Source organism: Microdochium trichocladiopsis (genome assembly GCF_020744255.1).
Source record: "Microdochium trichocladiopsis strain MPI-CAGE-CH-0230 chromosome Unknown B0I36scaffold_9, whole genome shotgun sequence".
In the NCBI taxonomy this organism is placed as follows: domain Eukaryota; kingdom Fungi; phylum Ascomycota; class Sordariomycetes; order Xylariales; family Microdochiaceae; genus Microdochium; species Microdochium trichocladiopsis.
The window spans coordinates 2633290-2649792 of NW_025763552.1; the positions used below are offsets into that span (position 1 = coordinate 2633290).

The 16503-nt window shown below is 53.6% G+C and overlaps 5 protein-coding genes across 5 annotated transcripts; 1 reads left to right on the forward strand and 4 right to left on the reverse strand.

Annotated features, from left to right (window-relative positions):
- Positions 1–149: 149 nt before the first annotated feature.
- B0I36DRAFT_332751 (Tannase/feruloyl esterase) lies at positions 150–1572 on the reverse strand. The gene is made up of 2 exons (XM_046155156.1): positions 735–1572; positions 150–649 (listed from the first exon to the last, which is right to left on the reverse strand). The coding sequence occupies exons 1-2, from the start codon at positions 1335–1337 to the stop codon at positions 320–322; spliced, it is 933 nt and encodes a 310-aa protein (XP_046008771.1). The 5' UTR covers positions 1338–1572; the 3' UTR covers positions 150–319.
- A 538-nt stretch (positions 1573–2110) lies between these two features.
- Positions 2111–5537, reverse strand: B0I36DRAFT_434672 (uncharacterized protein; the record flags this gene model as incomplete). The annotated part of the gene is made up of 5 exons (XM_046162724.1): positions 2111–2974; positions 3052–3411; positions 3703–4436; positions 4473–5129; positions 5328–5537. The coding sequence occupies 5 exons, from the start codon at positions 5535–5537 to the stop codon at positions 2443–2445; spliced, it is 2493 nt and encodes an 830-aa protein (XP_046008772.1). The 3' UTR covers positions 2111–2442.
- A 2729-nt stretch (positions 5538–8266) lies between these two features.
- B0I36DRAFT_387536 (uncharacterized protein) lies at positions 8267–10446 on the reverse strand. The gene is made up of 2 exons (XM_046161186.1): positions 10043–10446; positions 8267–9978 (listed from the first exon to the last, which is right to left on the reverse strand). The coding sequence occupies exons 1-2, from the start codon at positions 10056–10058 to the stop codon at positions 8387–8389; spliced, it is 1608 nt and encodes a 535-aa protein (XP_046008773.1). The 5' UTR covers positions 10059–10446; the 3' UTR covers positions 8267–8386.
- Positions 10447–10846: 400 nt separating this feature from the next.
- Positions 10847–11998, forward strand: B0I36DRAFT_166945 (uncharacterized protein). Its single transcript, XM_046148735.1, has 2 exons — positions 10847–11332; positions 11398–11998. Exons 1-2 carry the CDS (start codon positions 11105–11107, stop codon positions 11770–11772), a joined length of 603 nt encoding a protein of 200 aa, XP_046008774.1. The 5' UTR covers positions 10847–11104; the 3' UTR covers positions 11773–11998.
- A 1297-nt stretch (positions 11999–13295) lies between these two features.
- On the reverse strand, positions 13296–15010 carry B0I36DRAFT_376851 (heterokaryon incompatibility protein-domain-containing protein; the record flags this gene model as incomplete). Its single annotated transcript, XM_046160499.1, has 4 exons — positions 13296–13319; positions 13615–13792; positions 13832–14377; positions 14991–15010. The coding sequence occupies 4 exons, from the start codon at positions 15008–15010 to the stop codon at positions 13296–13298; spliced, it is 768 nt and encodes a 255-aa protein (XP_046008775.1).
- Between the last annotated feature and the right edge of the window lie 1493 nt (positions 15011–16503).

Genomic DNA, 16503 nt, shown 5'->3' on the forward strand with positions numbered 1-16503 from the left:
CAGCCTCGGCCGCATCTAGTCCTGATGGCACCACAAGGACAACATGATTGGGGGAAGTTGAGCTGTGACTTTGGAGGTGGATGGGCCTGGTCACATGAGACTTATAGTTGTGACGAGAGAGTGGCAGAAAGAATGGAAACAGATTTCGACCAGTCCCTTCCCACAGGCGAAGGCGCTTGTCTTAGCAATGGTTGCACTTTTACTCCTTCCCACCTCTAGGCCAAGGAGAAGCTGTAGTGGACGATCTATCGCGCTTGGAATGTGTACTTTTGCGCCGCCATGTCCTCCGTTTAACCCCAACAAACTCCTTTGAGTCAGTTCATACACAGGTCCAACACTCCTCGCCACCACCGTCATTAACGCAGTCCTTGTCAAACACCAGCCCCTGCGGATATGGACACAGCTTCCTGCGATGATCCGTGCCGTTGCTATCCGTGAACTGCAGCGGCGTGCTGTCCGGAGCCGTCCCATTCTCGACCCAGGCACGCAGCTGCGCAAATAGCGCACGTGGGTACCCGCCTGCGCCGCCGCCACAATGGCTAAGGCCAGGTGCTTGGAAGTAGCGGTAAAAGTCGCGGACATCGGGAAGAATATCGGACACGGCTTCGTAGTAGGTCTGTGTGCCAATGTCGGGAATGACTTGGTCGGCCTGGGAGGATTGCACTGTCAGCTTGTATCTTGCAACAAGATATGAAATGCACAACACACGTCATTGAGAGAACTTAAACACTTACAAGTCCATGAAATGTGACCATCTTGCCACCAGCGCGACGAAACGCGGTCAAATCTGGATCTGTCGTCTGCAACATCTGGAACTTCTCCTGGGCATACTCAAAATACGTCCGAAACCCCTCCCTTGTCAAGGCGGTCACGCTGAAGCCGCGATCCTGCGTGATGAAATACTTGAACCAAGGTTCGATCAGACCGTCAGGCGCTCCAACGCAGACCCCATCACTACCACAACTTGCGCGGGCACTCCCAGGACCGCCACCAGACGTAGGCGAGTTGCCCGTGAGGTTGGCGCCGAGGTTGTACTTGTATTCGGTGGGGTCGCTGCCGTCGCCGTACGGATAAAAGGATATGCCTTTCCACGTAGTCCTGGCTACATCGACAGCAGCCTGGGTAATCTGGACGTGGTCTTCCGGATTGTCTCCTGGCAATGTCTTGCATTCAATCGTCTGCCCGACCAGAAGTTGTGGGTCAAAGCTTTTAGCACAAGCAGCGACGTCGGAAATGACTCCATCGCGGATGCCGTCCAGCTCGTCGCAAGCTTCGATTATGGCCGCCGTGATTGCGTCGATCTCGCACCCGAACGGGTGCTTCCCAATGGCGTTCATGAGCTGCTACGACCAGTACAGCGCCCCTGGGATCTCGGGCAGGAATAAAGCAGGAGCATGGGCTAGGATCCCGTCATAGGCGTCCGGGTAATTCTGAGCTATAGCCAGGCCTTGGCGACCTCCTTGAGAACAGCCGTCCCAGTGGCAGACCGGTGCCGTGACGCTCACCAAAGGAAGAGTCAGGCACATACCGTCTATCCGATTTCTTCGCGGAATCTGAAGCGCTCGTCCTGGGTTGATCCTGTCGTTTTCCTTCGTGAATGCTGATTTCCCGGAAGTCTTGTGACATCTGCTGGAAGGATTCATCGCTGAGATAGCCGCCAGCTTGCTTGTCTCTTTCCAGAGCCTTGGTTCCTACCAAGAAGTGGCTTGCCATTCGTAGATACCATATATTGAATAATGTCATCCCCATTTGCGTGGTTTTCGATATTGCTAATATGTTACCCGAGGACTTCGTCGACATGAGTGCAAAACTCCAAACAATTTCGTAGTTTCCTTGCCTCTGTCTGCAGTCGATTTGACGCTGCCTCGTCCTCTATGGATTGACAACGGAGACCTCGGGTTTGTTGTTATGCTCTCGTTAAGTCTTAGCCGATTCTTTTCAAGCTGTTCCAGTGTGAAACGCATGTGATGCAAGCAGCCTGCTAATCTCACCGAAAAGTGCTCCAGATGATGGGAGAGGAACTGGCATTGCAGAAAGGCTTCCTTTAGCGCCAAAGAACTCGGTTTGAGTCCTTTCAATAGCCTCCGAAAGCTCACCACAGAACTGGATGCCTTTCTCTGTGCTGTGCAATTCCGCCTCCATGCGATCTCGTACAGGTCCATCAGCATTTGCGCCCCCTTCTGCTCCTCGTGAAAGAGCCTCGAGCTTCGTTTGCACTCCTTGCAAATGAGCTTGCAAGTCGATGATTGCAGTTGTAATAGTATCTCGGCAAGCGCGGACAGCTTCTTTTGTGGCCACGGAGGTGTGCCTGTGAATTGATGTCAGCGCGTTTCAACGGCCACTGATAACACCGGCGCGCGTTATCGATGGAATCTAATTAGTCAACGTGCATCAGTTAGTCCTCATGAATCAACAAGACTCGACTAAACCAGAATGTCCGGCTCATTCCGAGGTGTTTTGTGGCCGGACATGTCCTCGGGGAACGCCATAGTCCCCACACATCAAGGTGTCGACGTCCCAGGGTATACGTTGATTCTCGTGCGCACGTAGTTCGTCCTCCGTTAGCGGAGCTGTGAACATGCTCTTGTTGTCCTGGACTCCAGCTTGGCTTGGTCTGCCACTGCCAGGAGCGTCTGCCCCTTGCGCCGGAGACTGCAACAAGTGCGCCTGGGGTCTATCAGAGTACCTCCATGGCTCCGATGGCGTGCCATCGACACCCACACTATGTATCGCCTGCGCTGGCAGGATCAGATTGTTTGTATGGTTGATGAGAATGAAGGACGAAGTTGTCTCTGATGCGAAAATTGCCCCCTGGCTTTCCGCTTCGACGATGGGCGCATGATGGGTCGTGTTCACTTGCCGTCTTTCGGAGTCGACTGAATTGTTGGCCCCAATATCTCCGAGCCGTGGTCCCTGCATCTCATCATCGAGACTGCGACAAGATCCAGATTCGCGCACTCTCTTAGTGGGCATCCTGCTTACTCCGACCAAGTATGTCCGATTCCGCTCGTCGTGCTTTGTTAAAACTCTTGTTTGATGTCAACAAAATACCTGTGCCTCTGAAGCAGTATTGACATGTACGTCGATGCCATCTTCAGCGATGTGGACATTTTGTCAAGAGTGCTGTATGCGACTGCCGCAGCTCCGCGCAGATCAACTAGCGAAATCAATGGATTGGGATTTCGGAGAATCTGCTCCCCTCCCATGTGCTGCTTCTCATCCATCTGGGGGAAATGATGCGCATAAAGTCCAACGAAAGCGGCAGTCCATATGCCGAAGAGCACAAGAGTGGATTGAGGAAGACAGTTCTTGCGCTCGCACATTTCGATCAATGCGGAGATGTCCTTTGCAGCCCGAAAGACGTGCTCAGCACTCTCGTTCCAAAAGCCTTCTGGCTCATTAGAACTTTTTCTGGAAAGAGTTTCGTTGTGAGGTCCCTCTGGTCCTTTCCATCGTATTGGGACGGAGGGAAAGTACTCCCAACGTACCATTATCAGAGAAATGCTCCGCAGAATGTGGAGAAGAGTATAGGTACTCGATGCCTGGTGGTTCTCATGCCTACGATAGTTGGACTCCGAAAATCGGAAGGCGCCGGGCAGAGATGCATCAAATTGCTGAAGCCGTCGGTTGAGCCTGTAGAAAGCGGTCCGCGAATCCCAGGGTGGGTGTTTTTCTGTCAGACGACCACCCTCCGAACTATACCGAGATATGTCCGCCCAAATGTCGACCAGACAGATGAACCTGCTCAATACACTGTCGTCATTGATTCCGCGACGTTCGTCTTGCTCGCAACCACGCGGGGGCAGCATTCGCGTCTTGGCCTCGATCGCGAGGTCAAACTTTTCCTCTGAGCAGGGCAGCTGAACACAGAGTTCCTCACGCTGGATCATAGTAACTCTGCCTTTTCCACATGCGAGCATGCGGTCCATCACAAAACATCCAAACATAGTGCGCCGCATGACTTCACGTTCGACGATCCAGTGTGATACTTGAGAAGGATCTTGGCCGGCCCGGGCGCTTGCTGACTCGTTCGGTTCATCTACAAGACCGAGCTTGAGGAATTGAGCCAGTCTAATGGCACCACCGATGGAAATCCAGGCGCCGAGGACCCCTGTTTCCGGTCTCGTCTGGCCCCATTGATAAAGCCCAAGCATGAGCATAGCCTGTACCCGCTCAACAGAGGCGGTCGTCGGGATTGGGCCCAGAGCCATACTCAAGATCTCGGCGTAGTAATCGGAGGCGGTAGAAGGGTCGACTTGTGTTTGCATGGGCCGCGACTGCACGTTTCCTGGTTGATTATTGGTGATGGGTGCCAGGTATTTGACCAAGTCTACGTGGAATCGCGCTGTCAGAGCAAGGACACCCAGGAGTACCAAGTTGAATTCCGGAGAGACATCGGTTGTACTTGGTGACCTGAGTCTGCGGCCGAGCTTCTCCTTCGTTGTCGGCAAATGCTAGAAAGGCAGCTCTACTGCGAAGTGCAGCTTGTACAGGTCGAGAAGCTGGTCCCACATATCCTCGGTGAGAAACTGTGCAGACAACACCTCCTTAGCGTATGTGGTGCCTTTCTGGGCGTCGGACTTGGCGATCTCGTCGATACGCTTCAGGCGTTTCCGGTCAGAGCCTCCTTCACGGTCCTTTTGTGCGACTGCTGGTGACTCGTTTCGCTTTGACAGTGGAGGATTCCCTTCAGGCGGCTGAAAGATGCATTGTTGTCCTGTCTTGATGCAGCCTTCACACGGACTCGAGCCACTGTCGTTTTCGCACTTGATCTTGGATTTGCGACATCGGAGGCACGCTATGCTCGAGCGCATAGGCGGACGCATCCTGGCTGGTTGCCTGCCACCAAACGCATCGACCGCGATGGGTCTTTGTCCGTCGTGACCACACAGTCTATCTCCCATCCCGTGAATGGATGCTTGCGATCCTGTCACTCCCGTCACGAGCCCAGAGTTTGCCGACCATGTATCTGTGCCGTTTTGAGACAAGAGAACAGATTGTATCCAGGTCGGAGGACTCATCATGCCTGTTGAGCTGTGCTCACAGGCTCTCCACGGAATGAAGCCGTGATTCAAGCCGACCTCGGAGATTACGATCTTGGTGTTTCGAACGTGATGAGTGAGCCGTACCTTGTCGAGAGAGCATAAATGAATGGAGTGGGGGTTTATGAAGGCATAGAGCAGACTGCAAGTCGCGCCTAAAAATGGTAGCCTGGTCGAATGTTCAAGTTGTATTATGCCGACATAATCCACGGCCACGAGCAGATAGTTGTTCGGACAGGTAACGGATCAGATTGAGCCTATTGTGGAGGCAGGACGAAACCTGACCTGTTGTTGTAGCGAGGTCTGACGGGCGTCATCAAAACTCCGAAGAGTCAGACGGAGGAAGAGGAAGACAAGTACATTGGTCATTGTCGGCAGAGGAGCTGTCCAAGAGATGGTAGGGCTAACAGGGGGTACAGTACGGCCCCACTCCGCGAGAGCAACTATTTCGGAAAGGCGAGCGGCCTGCGCACAGCCTCGCACTGCTCTTCTCATCCTTTTCACTTCATGAGCTGCAGGGCTTTTAAGCCATGCGGCGCGATGCGGCCACCAGCTTAGTTGTCTGTTCTTGCACGGGCAGACCTTGGGGGAAGGGGGGGGGCCTATCTAGTACTGTGCAGCTTCAGTACGTTGCCTGACACAAACTCCCAATCCCGCTTTCCCCGCTCCTCCGTTCGGCCCGGGTTCAGCAATGATCGGGCATGGACCAACAGCCTGCAAGGGTCTGTCTCGGACAGCTGGGCTCCCGGATGCCTGGCAGAACACTCATACAGTGCGCACTTAGTCTTATTTCCGCTGAATGTCTGAGCCGCAGGCCCAACCTTTTGCAGCTTGCCAGCATCCCGGAGACTTGCACATGCGCCTTCCGGACACTTCTTTCTTCGGTACTGACACGTGGACAGATGATGCGTCACAGGACACGGCATCTACGTCAACGTCACACAGCCTGCGTTTGCAGGTCACTCAAGACCTCCACCAGAACGGGCCTGACTACTGCTCAGCACAAGGCACCGTGTCAGATCTGTCGATCTGCCCTGTCATACATGATCCACCTGCTCCAGCTGGCACACATCACCATTGGTGTCGCTGTATGTCGTCCGTGGAGCCAACAGCACAGCTTGCAGGCACAAGGCAGGGTGCGCGGATCTACCATAGTAGCAAGAGCGACATGCATGCCTAAATTGGGTACATTGTCGGGAAAGATTTTGGGTGTTGGCTAGGAGGACGGACCCTGCGCGAAGCGATAAGGTGGCACTTCTGACCCGTACTTGGTCGTGGATGTCCCGATGTTTGCTGTCCCAGCATGCTAGGTATCCATGCTGGGGAGTGGGGCCCCTTGCAAATGAGCTCTGCATTTCCAGCAGAGCTGAGACTTATCTTTGGGAGGCGCATTCCTTGTAACACCCTTGGGCTGTAATTGCAGGCACCGTGCTTTCTGCTCATGCAAGAGACCGAGACCACACTCAGCCTCCTGGTCGGCCCAGTCTCCATATGCAGCTCCCCCAGCGAGAAGATCTCGGCAGCCGCGTGATGCTCGTTCAGAAAACACTACACTGTGTATCGCCCCGCTCCCAAAAGTCCTCCTTCCACAAAATGCCAAATTATTTGGCATACCTAGGCACTTTACGTGAAGGTCCGTGATGCGCTTCGATCAATTTTCAGGTGTGTCTTGGCACTAGACGTTGCAACATCCAGAACACCGCAGAAATCGACGCCATGGCTCGATGAGGCATGCCTATGCTAAGCAATTACTCGCATTCCGCCCGGACACTGGCCAGGGGGCCACCCCGAGCGATAGTACTCCTGCGCATACCTTCATCTTCCAGCACGTCAAGAGTCATCTCATTTCAGGCTTTAGACGCCATAACTCCTTCGCTTGCTGCAGCTGCCACATAGCAATCTGCACAACACTTAATCCGCGGCTCTGTTGGCGGTCCTACCCCACTGCCTTCTCTCACTCTGAACTGCTCATGAGTATGCGTCCGCCTCGGTTGTCCGCCATCGGATGTTCACGTCATCGTGGGTAAGATCTAGTACCCGTTCCTGGGATCTAAGCACCAACTACACTCGCTGGCAGCGCGCAATATCTACGCCGCCTCAGTCAACCATCTTGAGGACCTCATGCTGTGGTACCGATCCCGCTGTCTGGAGTCGCGCTTCGTCACCTTCACCAACCCGGCCTGCTCAGGGTCGTGGGTGCCCTGCAGCGCGAGTTGACGTCGCTGTCATTGCCATCACCAGCATCGTCATTGTCGCGGACTCAGCAGCCGCTGCAGGTGATGAGCGAGGCGCAACAGCGGCAGCACCAGGCGGATCCGATCTCGCGGAGCTACCTCGTCCTCTGCTTCCGATGTTCGCAGGACCTGTACGTCCGCTACCCTATGTTTCGGGACAGTAGGCGCGCCCCCATGGCCCTCGCGCTCGAGCCGAGACCTTCTCGACGGCCGAGGCGCGCGGACAGCTGACCGAATTCGCCCGCAGCAGGGCGCACCACGAGGAACCCACCTTGTCCGCGCATCGTCGAGCTGGAGGAGAAGAACAAGCATAAGATGGGGGAACAAGATACAGAGAAGATGGCCGAAGAAGAACGAAAGCAGGCAACGTATGTAACACTTGGTGACAACGACTCTGGATTTCAGCTGGTAAATAGGTAGAGGATAATAAAGTTAGGTAGAGAATAGAACTAGTGAACAAAGAACTCCGAAACAAGGCATGTCAACCAGACGAAGGGACTGTGTACTCTTACCCGCAATGAGGCATACCACCATGATACGGCGCCAACCTCGTGGCCAGGGCGTTACATGCCACCATCATTGTAGAGGTATGTGATAAGGACCTATGGTGTTGCACCAACGGTTTATGCTTGTGAAGTTGGTGATACTTCAGGGCCAATTACCAACGGAGCCGGTTTGTATAACCCCAATGGCGATGACAATGTAGCCCATGGCCGGAAAGTGCAGGCCAGCCAGTTCAGCACGAGCCGAGGAGTCACGAGTGACTAGAGGATAGGATCAACTCACGTTACTCGCCAGCCTTTAAGTCAGAAAAAGGGTAAAATGCACAGAAAATGTCGTTGTGTGACCAATTCGCAATGCATCCATCACCTTGACTGAGTTGTTGGCTGCAATTTCATTTACGAATCATGGTGGAGAGTACTCTGAATTCTGAGATAAATCCGTTATTAATACCCAATCATTTGGCGCTCAGCTCATTCCCAAGATGCCCAGCTGCGCTCGATCCGGACAGCCTACACTCGGACACAAGGCGTTGAAGTTGACGAATGCCTCACCACTTAGGATGATACATTTCCTAGTACCGCGAAGAGAACATTCACTCTGTTCTCTCTACTGATGCCTTTGGATCTGTACGGCTTCTCCACTGCTGAGTCCCAGTCGAATGATTCCACACTCGTCTTCCTCCATATCGAGGTCGACGCCCTTCGCCATTCTCCGATCCAAGGTCATGAGCGCCGGCCCACTGGATGGCATTGTGACATCATCAACACGACCTCTCTCGTTGACGCAAGTATATGTTGTCGTGTAACTCAATCTCGGCACTTTGCGTAGGTTGATGCTTTGTTTTTCACGAGGAACATTACTCCGTAAATTGGCATCATCGGGAGGTTCTAGCAAGATTGTCAGGCCGCCTGCGTCGAGCCACAGACCGTTGCCGTCGCCTGTGCTCGGTTGATACCGGTACGGTTGGTATAGCTGAAGCGAGATATTATTTTCAGGCTCAATCGATGACAGCCCATCGGCTTGCTCTGCGCACAATCCGATCGCAGTTACGATCGAGTTGGGCTTTTCGGAAGTATCTTCGAGCGATGTTCCACCACTGTGCGTGGGGGCTTCAGGCAAATCATCTTCGACCGGCCCGCTTAACGGCAGATGCATAGTTGACAGCGACCACCTCAGTATTGAAAGCGTGCTCTCCACAGGATGGGCATAGCCGGGTTTCTGCCCAGAACGCAGTATATGCTGAGCACTTTCTGCAACTGCTTGCTGCAACCGGGACGTTAATGTCGCCCTAACTTCGGCCCACTTTGATGAGTCGGGTAGACGAGGCTGTTTCCAGCCGGGATATAAGACACCGTGACAGCGCGGCGTGAACATCTCTCCGTGGGCGTCGATCAGCGCATTGCACATCCAGCACGCATCTTTGCTTGAGCAGACTGCCCGTGGCAACAATGGGATCGTGTCGCGGTTGATTTCGTAGTAGTACAGCAGTTTGACCTCCGCGTGGACCTTGGCTGCCCTCAGTGTCTTGGATACCCGTTTATGGAAACTCTGGCTGGCTTGTTCAGGAGTGATTTTGAGAAGACTGTATAGTGTCTTGATTATTTTCTGCTCATCACCATTTGGAAGGCCGGCCTGGCGGAGGACTTCAGTGAACCCTATTTCGGCTTCGAACTTGCCAGGGGTCAGGGGTTCGTATGCGATAGTTTGCTCGGGTAAGACGACTCGAATAGCTGTGAGGTGCCGAAATGCCACATCCTTGATACACCTGCGACATAGGTATCGCGCTATTTCATAGTACCGTGACAGCTTGCGTATCTTGTTGACTATGCTTGCTTTGGCCTCTTTCTGGAGTACCTGATGCGTCACGCCGTTCAGGGTGTTCTCTACATCGACCTCCATGTGGAGCTTGTGAATGGCGACAATGACGGGAGCGAGGGTGCTCGGAGACTGGAACTTCTCCCACTGCGTAATGCACTTGCTCACCTCTCTGCAGTGATACCCAAATTTGGTGGCTGGAGCGCGATTATAATGATTCAGTAACGTCGATGCATTTTTCAGGGCCTGGACGAATGGCTGCTTCTGCTTGGCTGGGAATTGTTTTCGCGGCTGCAGTCCCAAACGCGTCAGGATCCGGGGGGAGCACATCGTGACAATCGCGAGAAAGATGTTGTTCATCGTTGTGGACGTCGATTCTCGCCCTTATGCACAGACCGCTATTTAGCTTATCCAGATCCGCGCACCACAACAAAGTACTGCACATACCACCACGCAGAGCCATGATGTCAAATATCCCTGCAGCCCTTCGACTGCTGCCTCGAGCAAGATGGTCCCGGTATTGGTGGCTACACGCACATTAAGCGTGCGTTGGCGATGATCCTGCTCAATGCAAACAGCGGGGATACATTTCGGATCGTCTCGAGTATATGCCAAGAAGGCCAAGTTCCGAGCAAGGCTGACTTCCTCCTGGAAAGACAAGAGGACATAGCCATCGGAGCGCTGCTGAATTGTAGACGGCACATTGGGCGGCGGACGGGGCAGTACTGCTTTATCGCTGTTGCCATGGAGGATGCAGAGTGCTGCGGTGCTCTCAGCGCAAGACATTGTGCGTGATGGGGTGATCAGCCGCTTCCTCGTCATGACGTATTGATCTTTTTCATGGATTGGGCCATTATGGAGAGGGATGAAGGACAGCGGGCGGATGCCCAGGTATGGCGCTGCGAGATTGGCCTTAAGAGCGATGTTACAGTGCAGTTGGTGGCGCCTCTTGTGGTTGGCCTCCGACAGGTTAGACGCATGCACGTCTGCATTGGTCCGGGCACTTATCAGTAAAGTTGACGCAGACAAGAGCTTCTTTGTTGGGGCGAGCCATCCGATAAGCATCGATTACTTCATGCACTTTTTGCCGTTGCATTTGTTCAGAAGTCTCTATGTGCGAAGCAACATTGGAGACTACCACTGCTTTACATCCATGTGATGTAGATGTCGAGTGATAGTAAATGTTCCACGACAGTGATGGCTGCTACGGCTATCTCAGAAAATGCACGGAACAAGGTTCTCTTTGCACAGCGTCCAAATTTGAATGCTCTCTTCTGCCCCGCGACATGCCATGGCACGGACAACCCGGGCTTGGAGAAGACCGTCAGTAACCTTGCAGCAATGGCTCCGAAGTCTAAACCATTGCCGAAAGTTTCAAGACGCCTCCCCCTCATCCATAGCTTGGCTATACATCCTTTCGCCCGGTCGGCTCAAAATTCTGAGCATCAGACACGTCTCTGAACCTGGCTTCTTCTCTACGTAGCTACTCCTCATTTCGAATCCGAAAATATGGGCGCCTACAATTCTGACAACAGAAAGTCATCAATCTCCTCAGCAACGAGCAGGCTTCCGCACTTTTGGAGGGGACTTACACCCTTGAGCGCGCCCGACGGCTCCACGTCGTTGTACAACGTCGTTATTCAGCGATTTAATCTTTCGAATCATGAACCAGCCGCTACTCCGACTATGAGATTGTTACTGGGGCAACTAGCCAGACGAAACCGGCAATCCTTTTATGTGTGTACACAATTTGCGAGTCGACACACGGGCAGAACAGATCTGATGAATGTCTCGGCACTTAGACCATGAGAGCTGGGAAGCTGGAACTCTCTTTATCTTTTACTACGTCTCCTTCTCTACTAGAGGAGCTGGCTACCATGCGGGAAGCTCGTCATAATGAAGGCTCACGGAGCCGCACGGTTGTGAGTCCTACTCAGCGCCTCACCATTGGCTTGCCGCTTCTGGATAGAGCGACCGAGATGTGGCACTGGGGCATGAATAGGGATGTGAATCCAGAGTCACAGATGATGGAGAGGGCAGCGCCAGTGTCCGGCTGGAAGCGCAGGAGCGAGGGCGGCGCGGGCGCGGCCCTGAGAAATGGAGCGGAGGAGTGCGAGAAGCTCCCCGGCCGGGCCGTTGTAGTGGCAGGAGTAGATGTCGCGTGCTTAGAAGTTTGAGCAGGTCAGAAGGCGGCATTGCACTTTTGTTGCATGTGCGACTCTCGGGACAGGTGATGATGACGCCAGACGGCGCCTGAACCGTGAAGGCTGCCAGGACCCGTCTCGGGAGACGAAGTTTCCTGGCAATGGTCATGGTCACGGCCTCGGTTGTGGCTGAAGCGAGAGGCAGGAGCAAAGGCTGGTAGAGCTGTCGCTGGGCCATGAGAAACGCGGGCTGGCTCGGTCGTGCTTGCTTCAGCCTAGGCTCTTGTTGCAGATGACGATAGCAGCTAGTGGGTACCCTCGAGGGCCACGTCTGCTCGAGTTCCCCGAATCGTTTGTGAAAGCGGCACAGTGCCGCCTCGTATCCTCTGCCCTATGAGCGGTCTCAATATTTAGTCATTGTTGCCGGCTTCCCTGGGGGCCAGCACCGCTTTCGGAAAACACCAGCGCGTTGCATAACAGCTTCGATGTGCTCAACGATGAGTGGAAGCGAGCGACCGCACACATTGCCTGGGGTTCATGCGACCAGGGCGCTACGGGAGGACTTTGGTGAGGTGCTGTTGGATCTCAACCTTGCTGTCATATGGTCGATGGATGTTGTGATCCTTTGGCCGCAGAAGTCGGAAATCGACTAGCGATCGTGAACTTCAATTTTGCACCTGTAATGCCTCGTTCAAGGGAAGTAAGGGGGGAAATAGTATGGGTCATAGACTATCATACTGGCATAAGGGTGGTTAGTCCTCCATGTGACATCATGGCCCATGAAACGAGATCGTGTTCGCACCTCCAGAAATATGCCCTGCTGATAAAAGGTCCTTGGTTTGTCTTCTATCACGGTGTCCTGCTATTTCCTTCTTAGTTGCCGGTTCTGTTTTGGTTGAGAGAGAACCGTTTATTCAGTCTCGGAACCGTGGTCTATATGCGCAGCCCGGACGGATAGCGTCACGGGTGGTATGATCTGACGAGGTGTGGGATGTTCGCGGTCATCGTCCCCTTCATCCAGCCACTGATTTGAGAATGAGCTAATTGAGATGACTCTGTCGGTTGGAATATGCCGTCCGGAGTCATCCAGGAGCTGGCAGCTTGCGAGATGGTGACGGTTTCGTTTCTCCTTCGCTAGACATATGGCAAACCCAAGATCAAGCGGCTCGCGGGATTTATAAAAAGACAGGGTAATTCCCGTGTCCCGTGCAATCTTTTGTTTCCAAGCGCGATAGTCAACGAGTACCACAATCCTGCACCCTGGATCCGTGCGTCTTTGCATTTCCAGGACGAAAGTGTGCCTCGTTGGTCCAAATCGTGATTGCTCAGCAGGCGCCTTGAGGACTACTGGAAAATGACGTCGACGGCCTTGTGTCTGTGCGGGTAGGTGAAAGTCGTCGCAAAGTCTGCCCAGACGAGCGAGCCTAGGCTGAACCCATCAAATGCTCTCCTTGGGCGTACAGCCTGCACTCGCCTAACGAAGCACAACGGGGTCGATACCGCTGTTTTGACAATGTTCGAACCAACCCATAGAGGATTTGCATACCGAACGCAGTCTAAAGCATGCTCTTGGCCTTGGGCTAGATTTGTGTACATGATAGGGGTGACGAGGACTCTTTGTGATGTTCGAGAGCCTTGCCGACCTTCCGCGAGTATGATGTAGGCTCTGTGTTCAAGTGGATCTGCCCAGACCTTCGGCGCCGCTAGTAGACCTCGTGGCTTCATCTGAAAATCAAGATCCACGATAGCCACATTGTACAGAGATCTGCGAGAACGGCACCCCCGAACGAGTTGTCTGTAGCTGCGGAAATGTGTAGCAGACGGAGCAAGCCCGTTCGGGGCGAACTCCACGTCTCCTTCTTGGTAGGTCCAAACCAGTATTGACGCATCCTCGTTGTGCTTGAGGATCTCCTCTTGGAGACGTGCGAATGCGCGCTCCCGCTCGCCATAAAGCATGGCCATGTTGACGTTGAAAATTCCGAGTAGGGAATATGCACGGTCTTCCACTCTTTTGGTGTCTCTGCTTGACGCCCAAGACATTCGTCTACCTATTCTATGCTTGAACAGGTCGAGTCCGCCTCGGTCCGGGGACTCTCTGATGTGCTGTAAATCGATGCCTGTGATTCTCAGGATTGAGGGCCGAAGATCAAGAGAATCGCCAATTCTATTCCAGTTTCGATCGAAAAATATGAGACTCTTTGGAGCCAGAAGCTCTTGGAGCGTCCAGCCTCGCGTGAACCACTCAGAACGCTGAAAGCTTTTGTAGAGTTTGTGCCGGAATTTGCGAGAAGGAGCATCGGGAAGTTTGGAAAGGTCGACGTCGTCGAGATAGGCGTAGCAAATTGCCGATTCTGCGTACCATTGCCCCATAGAGTTGATGGCCTCTTGATACTCGGCACTGCTGGCCTTGTCAATGCAACAGGTGTCGACCCATATGTATTCATAGCGACTTCTCCGCGCCTGAGCACGAAAATTCATGATCTTATGGTAGCTTGATGTCCTGGGCTCCTGTGGAACATTGCCGTGTTCGATAATGCGACGCATATCCTGGTACGAGAGCTCGACCTCACGCCAGCGGTGGGATAAGATTGCATACGCTGGTCTTCCACTGCCATGGAATTCCTCAAACTGGAGGTCGCTCGTCTTGAGGAGTCTCATCTTGCCACGCTATGGGTATGTCTCGGTGGCGACTTCAGCATCCGACCATGTGCTTCGTGTTGAGTTTGGCTAACGAAGACAGGCCAAGATGCGAAACCCCTCATGCGAAGTTGGAGTGGATCCGCGGGGCGGCCACACACCCCGCACGCTCGGAATCAAACTTGGAGCCACAAGGTACAGTACAGTATATCACCAGGACCTTTGAAGTACAAACCCCCCGATAAGTGTGGGGCACTCCATTTTTGGCTGCTGCGCGACCAGCCCCGCCTTGAAGCAAGTCTCGGCTCAACAATGCTGGTCCATGCTTGCCAGGAGCGAGCAAGGTTGCATCCATGCATCCATCCATCAAGCTTCACCGAAGGAGTCTTAGACGGCCAGACGGTTGAGTGACCAACGGGGATTGATCAACCTGCTCCAAAAGCGGCTCATCGAGCCACGCGAGGTCTCGGGTCGCGGTCGTTGGGCAGATATGACTGATGGCATAATGCATTTACTTGCAGAAGTACACAGTACAGTATGATACAGCCCGCAGCGTCGATGGACCACGAAATCGGCGCTTTCCATGGGCTTCACGAAGACCTCTTCTCTGCCACCAGCTCTTCAACAAGTCCATGCCACCATTCTTAACCACCCTGCCTGGGACACCTAAACCACGTCCATCATACCCTCTGGTTATCTAGGCACGACAGACATCGAGCTGCCCTCAAGATGCAGCTCACGCAAGGCACTATGGCCAGGATGGGGACCTTACAGCGGGAACCTAGTTTCCTCCATTTGGGGCCTGGTGTACTGTCAACAGAAAATGTCAGCGCGACCCACCAGCCCCGTCCGTGTCTGGGCAGAGAGCCTACCGTATTGAAGCGGGAAGGTTGCGATCATCTCTATGAAGGCGCGAACGGGCCATTGAGAGTCAGGCAGGCTGTAGTACAACACGAGACAGCGGCGCCCTCGAGCAGCCGGGAAGCTGTCTATCCACAATTCGCTCCGCCACCAGGTGGTCTGAACACCTGCGCCCTGGCCTCCATCACAGAGGAAGACAGCTGCTCGCAGTTGAACCACTCGTTAGCGCGGCTGTCAGAGAGCGCCTCTGCACGAAAGCGATGTACAGCAGGTCCCCTGCGGCACGACGCCACTCACACTCTGAAAGTCCCAGGACCTGACGATAGGCAAAAGCCGGCACGCTCGACGAGTGACTCGGGCCACGCCACTGGAACATGTGAAACTACAAGTGTCAAGCATCTGCGACGCAGTAGCAAGGCACTATCGGAGCCTTTCCCTTTCCACGTCAGGTTTTCTCCCGAGCAGAGTTATCCGGTCCGAAAACTTGATTGTCGGCAGGACTCCGAGACAGGCAGCGTGATCATCACCATCAGCTGGGAAAAGACTAGACTTTCAGTCGACCAATTCCACGTTACGGTGGCGTGGGAAGAGCTCAACAACCGTCTATTGCAGAAGTTCGGACCTACTTGGATGCACACGGATGGCGAGAATCAGCTGCCTGGATCCGAAGATCAATCCTCATTCGAATACCATATGGTCTCAGAGCTGGAGCTCAGCATGCAGGATGATCAGCTGATACTTGTCGCAAGTTGGCCAGACAGTGATGTTCAGTTGTCGTTGCTTGATGATGTGGCGCTCGACTCTGCGAGGCGCCAGATCATCAACAAGTTTGGAGACGAGGTATGGAGATCCGAGTCACGACGTGCTGGACTGGATAATGCGAGTGCGTAGGCATATGGTTGGCGGAAGGACAATGGTGATTTCCTTTACTCTCAAAGTCTGTAGACCACTAACGGAATCGTAACCATTTCTTCTTTTCGTCCCCTTTAGGATGTGTAGCAATTCTCCAGCTCGACGATGCTGGAGTAATCTCGCGATGGGCAAACAGGGTTATATTTACTTAGGTACACACTTCTCGTTAACCTTCGCTGTAGAAGTCTTGTGAGTTGTTCGAGTGTGAAGCTGACATGATGTACACCCGTGGCCAATGCCTCGGAACGGGACAACTTTACCCGACCTCCGCAGCAGAACCCCAAAGATCCAGAAGTGGCTGTGGTCCCGGAGTGCATCATTAGTCAGACTGGTATGCACTCTTCCTCGGGCGCG

Bases quoted from the DNA above. Each gene is read 5' to 3' on its own strand.
- B0I36DRAFT_332751 (XM_046155156.1), bottom strand. From the start codon at position 1,337: ATGAACGCCATTGGGAAGCACCCGTTCGGGTGCGAGATCGACGCAATC. The intron at 650-734 runs GTAAGTGTTTAA...CAATCCTCCCAG, and splicing joins TGGTCACATTTCATGGACTT to GCCGACCAAGTCATTCCCGA.
- B0I36DRAFT_166945 (XM_046148735.1), top strand. From the start codon at position 11,105: ATGGGCGCCTACAATTCTGACAACAGAAAGTCATCAATCTCCTCAGCA. The intron at 11,333-11,397 runs GTGTGTACACAA...CTCGGCACTTAG, and splicing joins GAAACCGGCAATCCTTTTAT to ACCATGAGAGCTGGGAAGCT.